The sequence below is a fragment of the Portunus trituberculatus genome, chromosome 38, assembly GCF_017591435.1.
Source record: "Portunus trituberculatus isolate SZX2019 chromosome 38, ASM1759143v1, whole genome shotgun sequence".
In the NCBI taxonomy this organism is placed as follows: Eukaryota; Metazoa; Arthropoda; class Malacostraca; order Decapoda; family Portunidae; genus Portunus; species Portunus trituberculatus.
The window spans coordinates 20418375-20426261 of record NC_059292.1 but is presented as its reverse complement, the minus strand read 5'-3'; the positions used below and the strand labels follow the sequence as shown (position 1 = coordinate 20426261).

The window sequence follows — 7887 nt, the reverse complement described above, 5'->3', positions numbered from 1 at the left end:
TAACAGCAGTAGTTGTAGAAGTCTATTTTTTTTTTTAAGAGTGTTTTCATTATCCAGTTGTAGAAGTCTTTCGTCTCTTCTTTTTTCAAGAGTGTTTTCATTATCCTAGCGAGAGCACAACAATAATTCTGCATCATCGAGGGAGATAAAACAAGTATGAAAACCTGACTCATCGTCGCTGTGGCCTTTGAAAATAGTCATACCTCTAGTGGAAATATGACGCCAATTCTGCATCAACGGAGGAAAAAAACACCATAAAAACACTCCTGATAATCTCCGTGGCCTTTAAAAAAACAATTCTGATGAGCAAACACGAGGTGGAGTCATTATTGTCCCAAGTTTTTTAGTCTAGAGATGTTAAGACAATGATAAATGAGTATAGTCAGGAGAGAAGGATTATATGTGATATAGATATGATATTCCTTACTTGCATCTGTTTTCCCCCACTGTTACTTGAATTGCCTCAAGAATGATCAGGATAAATCAAAAGACAAGGTCAAGCTTGAGTGAGTCAGATTTAAAAACGAGCTGGGAAGGTATCGGTTCTTAACTAGATTGGTGAATGAATGGAATAGACCAAGTAATTAGACTGTTAATGCTGAATCATTATAGACGACACACATGTGTGTGGATGAGAATGATACTTGCAAACAGGTCGGCATGCTTTAACATAAGGTCTGCCACATGTAAGTCTGACAGCCTCCTGCAGCTTCCCTTATTTTCTGATGTTCTTATTTACCAGGACATCTCAGGTATCAGATGGCCTACGTTTTAGAAGTCTTATCATTTTTTGGGGAGTGATAAACAGCCAACCTTTCTACTTCCTCTTCCACCTCATTTTTTTATTTTTTATTTCTTCTTGCCGATCTCCCGCACAAGTGAAAACATATAATTATAAAAAAAATGATAAAAGTTTTTAGCCAGGTGTTGGTGCATATAAAGTTATGAAGAAAAGCTCATAGAATTATTGCCTCTACTAAAATGAATAAATGAATTCAAAAGTAGGTAGATATCTATATAAATGTAGTGAAAGTTACTGAATTTTCAAGGGACTTTTCATGATTCCAGTGAGAGTCTAACAAGAAGTCTGCACTGTTAATGAGAACAACACTTATGAGAATGTGACCATGGAGTCATCTGCGAGGCAATTTTGTAATCACTCATAGTGAGGGACTGCAGCGAAAATTACTAGGAATTTTCAAGTTTTTTTTTTTTATGTGTGTGTGTGTAATTCTAGTGAGAATCTAATAAGAATGATTCACTGCTAATGAGAAAAGCACCAATCAGAAGATGAATAGCCTTTGAAACCAGTCCCGATGTATTTAAAGGAAAGAATTGTGACTGATTGACCTAATCTTCATATTTTCGCTTATAAATTGCTATCAATCCTTCTCTTTCTTTAGGTATTCGTAAAGCAGTAGCAGGACATTTTCAAACAGTTGTTTGGCTTTATGAAATGACCCTCCATTGTCGTTTTCCGTCCACTACTCTCTCGAAACTGAGTGGTAAACTGTATTTTGACAAGAGCTCTATTTTACTTGTTAGGTTAGCTAAAGAATACGGGTTTTAGTTTTAACTGGACGAAGAAAAGCACAAGTAATAAACCAACGTAAATCTGGCTCCTATTCCCTTTGCTAGTAATCCCTGAGGTCTGCTTCGGTGCCGAATCAGTGAACCCTGAAGGACGTGGATGCAACGATGAGCTCAACGAAAGTAATGTGAACTCTTGAGGATGTGTTAAAGTTAGTATTTGCATTAGTGTCTGGTCATAAGGGAGTTTTAAAAGATTAGACAAATTCATAGGTACCGTAGAGATGATAGGTGAATATAGGTAGGCGTGTTTTTAAAAGGTTAGGCAAATCTTCGGATAGGAACGATAGGTAGAAATAAGATTGGTATTTTGTAACGTTAGATAAATTCATGAATGGGGATTATTGGTGGAAAAACGTAGATGTTTTTATACAGGGACTGCCACGCGTTGGCCTGATGGTTTCTCGCAGCTTCCCTTGCTTTCATGTTTCCTGATCTAGGCCTTCTCTGTTGCAAAAAAAACATCACTGCCACCACCACCATTGTCATCACCACCGCCTTGACCTCTTCTTCTACCTCACGTGAATCACACCTGTGACCTCCATCATCATCACCTCCTTCATCACATGTGCCATTGTCAGCGCTACCCACACCATTTCCTTCACCACCAACAACACTACTGTCACTACATCACCAACTTCATCACCGTTACTACTTCTGCTTCTTCCACCACCATCATCACGATTACTTGCTCCTCTGTCATCACCAATACCAGGACATCACAGCAGTGGCATCACCACATCACAATCACCGCACTGTTACTACCACAGTCATCACCACATTTTCACCACTATATCTTTGCATGGAATGACTCTTGAGGAATATCTATCTTTTCAGTCAAGTTGGTGAGCGAGTACCTACACACACACACACACACACACACACACACACACACACACACACACACACACACACACGTTTGGCGAGGATAGTCAGTGGCCTTCCTCAGCCTGGTCACCATGGCAATACTGCAGGTCAGGTCAGGTTACGCTGGGTGCGACTCTTGACTTCTGTTTACTTACACACACACACACACACACACACACACACACACACACACACACACACACACACACACACACTGGCCCAGAAAGTGTCTGTCTGCAGGGTAAGCTGAGGCAGTAACACCAGGGGCGGTGACTTTGGAGCGCCTCACAGCTGCAGGTGGGCTAGGGATCCCCGATATTCTGATATTCTGCAGCCACCTGGGCACTGAACACTACACACGTGTGGCATCTCGCCTGGCGCCAGGCTGGTCAGGTGTGGTGCCAAGGATACGTTTCCCTGGGGTTCGTACCACAGGACACGTGTTCAGCTACACTCTCCAGAGTGACCGAGGTGCCAAGGCAGGCGTAGTATCACAAACTCTACCTCACGCGAGCACAACCACGACAGGCCAAGCCATGCATGGCTTGTGAACTGAGTGGCGGGGAGCCCCATGTGGATGGGCAACCCTGACGCAGGTGAGGACGCGCCGTCATAGCGGCGGAGAGACACACGACACATTGGAGGCGCATGAATAGAACCAGCAGCACCTCCGTCAGCAGGTCCACGAGTTGTTGCGAGAGGCTGTTGTCATTGTCATCCGGGGAGCTACTAGCACGGGTCCTGCGGCGGCACAGGCACGGCGGCCAGGAACGGTATCCCCACACTGCTGTTACCACTGCTACCACTACTATTGCTGCTGCTGCTACTGCTACTGCTGCTGGTGGTGTTGTTGTTGTTACTACTGATGTTACTGTTATTTCTGTTGGCGAGGATGTTGTTGCTATTGCTGCTACCGCTGGTGGAGGGGAGACAGCCCAATAGGGGGGGAGCGGGGCGGCCGAGCTCCACGGCGGCGGATGTGGGCGGGATCCTGCCGCTGGTGGAGGGTAGCCTGTTGGCGGATGTCTCTGAGAGGGGCGAAGCCCGCGGGGTGTTGGTCTCCACCTGTGCTGGGGCAAGGGCAGCGAGGGGCTGGCGCGGCGCCTGACCCTGTTTATCCCTCAGCTTCCTGCGGGTGCGCGCCTCCAGAGCTTCCTGCAGATCAGTGATGTAGTCGATGGCGGAGTGTATGAGACGCACACGGGACAGCTTGCCACTGCGTGGCACGGTGGGCACCAGCTCCCGAAGCTTGTCCAGGTACAGCCGCATCTCCGCTCCGCGACTCTCCTCCCCGCCGGAAGCCTCACCGCCAGGCGCCTCCGCGGGTTGGGAACTGGAGGACGCCTCGCCGCTAGAAGAAGACGAAGAGGAGGAGGAGGAGGACGAGGAGGAGGACGAGGCAGTGGGCTGTGGGGACGCCTTGAGGGGCCTGGCGCAGTGTGCCCGCAGAATGTCCCGGTCCTTGGTGGGCTTGTCGGGCTTCATGGTGTCTCGACGCGGCACTGCAGACGGACAGCGAGACAACACACCAACCCTCGCCCTCACAGCTGCCTCCACTCTCTGACTGAGGCCATTCCGCCGCCCTCCGCCACTCAGCGGCCGCCCGCGATCAATAGTCCCGCCCCCCGTGGCGCTACGGCCAATCCCGGCGCCTGCCGCGGAGGTGCCGCTCGCTGCAGGTGGTGCCATCTCGGGTGCCAGGTTACAGTGGCTCTCCTGTGCCATGGACGTCATCACTTATTCTTCCCGGGTCAAGGTGGCATCCTGAAGGCGAGGCTCCTCAGGATGTAAAATGGCTGCCCCTCCCGCCCTTAGCTCAGGGATGTCTGGAGGGTGAGGGTGTGGGTGAGGGAAAGCAGGGACGCCCTGGAGGAAAGAGGGAGGGAAGGAGGGGCAAGGCTGCAACTTTATGAGCCGTGAGTCCTTAGGGAGCCTTGAGTGGACGGAGGCCCCCCGACACCACCACCACCATCACCATCACCACCACCGCCACCACACCTCATACCTTCAACACCTTGCATGCCCCACCACATTCCCACCACATCTCTCACCATCACCACACGCCACACTCCACCACATCCCCGCCACATACGCCACATATCCACTTCAACACGCAACACGTCTGAGAATATCACAAAAATTTTGTCGGATAAACAAAGAATCACAACTATCAGTTATTGTGATTCTTAGGCAAACTAACACCTCGAGGCGGTATTCATAAAGCGAGGACGATGAAAGACTCACAAAGGTAAGACAGATCTAAACAAAGTATTTTCAGCGTACTTTCTTCCAGTCGTCAATCCAGGAACATTCTAAACTATCCACTCAAACCTTTCATAGCAGCCTTACATGTTCAACCTTCAAACGTTCCACTGCTATGCTTTTGCTTTCTTCGATTTAATTAGATGGTCAAAATGAAGTTAAGGGTATAAAACTGAAAACAAGGCAAAAGAAGAAAAACACAGACAGGAAAAGTAAACCAGAATTCTCAATCTTCCACTCCTTATACTAATAAACTACAAAACTCACAGCCTGATTTGTATTTAATTTTCCTTCATTGGACTTTTGGACACTTTCAAGGGAGGAGGGTTTCAAAACACTTCTCCTTCAATGGACCTTTCTTTCCCTACTTTGTGTTGCTTTTTGCAAGAACTCTTCCATAGAAAAGGAATGAAACAAGAGAAGCAAAAAAATTATTAAAATTGTTCAGTATTTCAAATAAGAACCATCACTGCAGTGGTCATTCTTTGACACACACACACACACACACACACACACACACACACACACACACACACACACACACACACACACACACACAGAGAGAGAGAGAGAGAGAGAGAGAGAGAGAGAGAGAGAGAGAGAGAGAGAGAGAGAGAGAGAGAGAGAGAGAGAGAGAGAGAGAGAGAGAGAGAGAGAGAGAGAGAGAGAGAGAGAGAGAGAGAGAGAGAGAGAGAGAGAGAGAGAGAGAGAGAGAGAATATAAGAGGCTAATTTCGTGTTTCCTAAGCTATAAAATTATGTAATAGAATGTACAATTTTATTCCACTATGGGATGAAACGTTATGGAACAGTGAAAGGGTTTAATTAAAGCAAGATAACTTTATTGGTAAGGTTAACAAGCAGATACAGCTATGTACGTTTTATACAGGGACTACGAAGTGGCTTCCTGTAGCTTCCTAAATGTTTTGTATTGTTAAAGACTTTGTTTTCCTATAAGACTATTTTCAAGGTGTAGAGGGCCGTTAAGTTGTAGTCTCTCCTAAGTGTTTCTCTTGCTGGTAATTCAGAACACTTGTCAAACCATCGTTAGAATCAATGAAATACCCCTGAAACCTTGAATAACTTCTACTCAAGCCTGTTAGAAGAAACTGAGATGAGGTATTAAAACTTTAAGGGATACTATTTAAATTGTTATCTTGTTTCTACACTTTTGTTGGTCGAGAGAAACAAAAACTGCAATAAAAATCCCGTAGAATTATTGCCGACCATCAGAAAATAACTTTACAATAATCTTATTCTAAAGTTCAGGTCAAGGAATACGAAAACTAAAGAAAAGGGTCTTGTACTTTCATACGATCGCGAGAAAAGTGAGGAGCAATTGTGTGGAAGTGTTGTCCATGGGAGATACTCCAATATGATCGTCTAGACCCGTTTTATAATACAGTGCGAGTCAAAAAAAAAAAAAAAAAAACGTAAAGGAAACCACGCAGAATTGATGCTCTCCCGAGAAAAGATTCTAAAAGGGTTATCCAGTTGAGTTTCATGGTCTAGAGGCGGCTTTGATACTTAGTGCTGGTCAAAACTATAAAAACTGTAAGGAAAGGCCCGCAGAATTATTGCCGACACCCAGAAAAGCGAGAATTTGTAGAACTGTAAGAAACCCGCAAAGTCCTTCCTGTGTCTCTTTAGTTCCAGGCTTTAATACAAAGTGCAAGTCAAGCAGGATAGAATATAAAACTGTAAAATTATTGTCAGTCCTGAGAAAACTAAGCTGGAAATTATTCCAATATCTCTTAACCAACTTAGTTCTAGAAGTGTCTTGGTTTTCTCTTGAAGCAGCGCAAGTCACGGAATGGACGGTAATGATCACTGCTAACTCTCTCAGCACCGGAACACATTTTTATCACGATTTTTTGGTGCAATTAGATTATTTTATTTACATTAGGAAGGGTCTATGGAGGTCAGAAGATTAATCGTCCAGGGTTTTCACTATTTCAATCGCTACATATGTTTCTGAAGCTGTATAGAATCACCAAATAGTGAGCAAAATGAATATGAAAACCCGTTCTAGTATTGAAGAGGTTAAAAGAGATAAAAGGATGGAGATAACATTTAGCTCTCATACTAGTGAGATAGGCAGAACAGGGAACAGAGTAAGTAAAAGACTGGTGTTAGAGTGCACAACAGGCTATATAAAGAAGACCGAGTGAAGGTGTTAGTCATGCAAAGTGAATATGAAAACACGTCTTGGTATTGAAGAGATTAAGAGAGATAAAAGAATAGAGATAATTATTTAGCTCTCACAGTAGTAGAATGGGCAGAGTAAGGAAGAGAGTAAATAGAAAGACTAGTGTAAGAATGAACAAAGGGTTATATAAAGAATGACAAGAGAAGGTGTTAGTCATGCAGGGTGAAGATAATGATTAGCTCTCACAGTAGTAGGGTGGACAGAATAGGGAAGAGAACAAGTAGAAAGACTGGTGCAAGAGTGGACAGCGGATTATATAAAGAAGTGCGAGTGAAGGTGTTAGTCATGAAGTTAGTATAGGTATGAGAGATATAAAGACAGGTAAGGGAAAGGGATGCAACACAACGGCGGTGAGTAAGAGAATCAAGACATTGCGTTGCCTATGCCGAAGTCAAGTGGCATAATCTTGTTTCTTCTTTTAATATGTGTGTAAATATGTATGCATTGATGTACCGCCAAACTATCTCTCTCTCTCTCTCTCTCTCTCTCTCTTGAGTAATTCCTGCACTCTCTCCTCCTCCTCCTCCTCCTCCTCCTCCTCCTCCTCTTCCCCTTTTCCTCCCCTCTTTATCGACCCTCGGCACCTGCAAATCGATTTTCCACTCTGCGAAAACCTTGGGGAGGAAGAGGAGAGAGAGAAGAGGAGGGGAGAAGGGAAAGAGAAGGAAATGAGAGAGAGAGAGAGAGAGAGAGAGAGAGAGAGAGAGAGAGAGAGAGAGAGAGAGAGAGAGAGAGAGAGAGAGAGAGAGAGAGAGAGAGAGAGAGAGAGAGAGAGAGAGAGAGAGAGAGAGAGAGAGAGAGAGAGAGAGAGAGAGAGAGAGAGAGAGAGAGAGAGAGAGAAATTCTGGAGTGTTTCCCCTTTCATTTTTTTTCATTCTACTTTCTGTTAATGTAAAAATTAGAAAACACCAAAAAATTAGTAGGATTAATGGATTTTTGTGGAGTTTTCTTATTTTTCTT

At 44.8% G+C, this 7887-nt stretch overlaps 1 protein-coding gene across 1 annotated transcript in view; it reads right to left on the bottom strand.

Annotated features, from left to right (window-relative positions):
- Positions 1–4449, bottom strand: part of LOC123515054 (uncharacterized protein DDB_G0271670-like) — a 4920-nt gene extending 471 nt beyond the window's left edge. The window contains exon 1 of the mRNA XM_045273447.1: positions 1–4449. This exon is cut by the window's left edge and continues 471 nt beyond it. Coding sequence (XP_045129382.1) covers positions 3187–4191 — 1005 coding nt within the window. The 5' untranslated portion in view covers positions 4192–4449 and the 3' untranslated portion in view covers positions 1–3186.
- Between the last annotated feature and the right edge of the window lie 3438 nt (positions 4450–7887).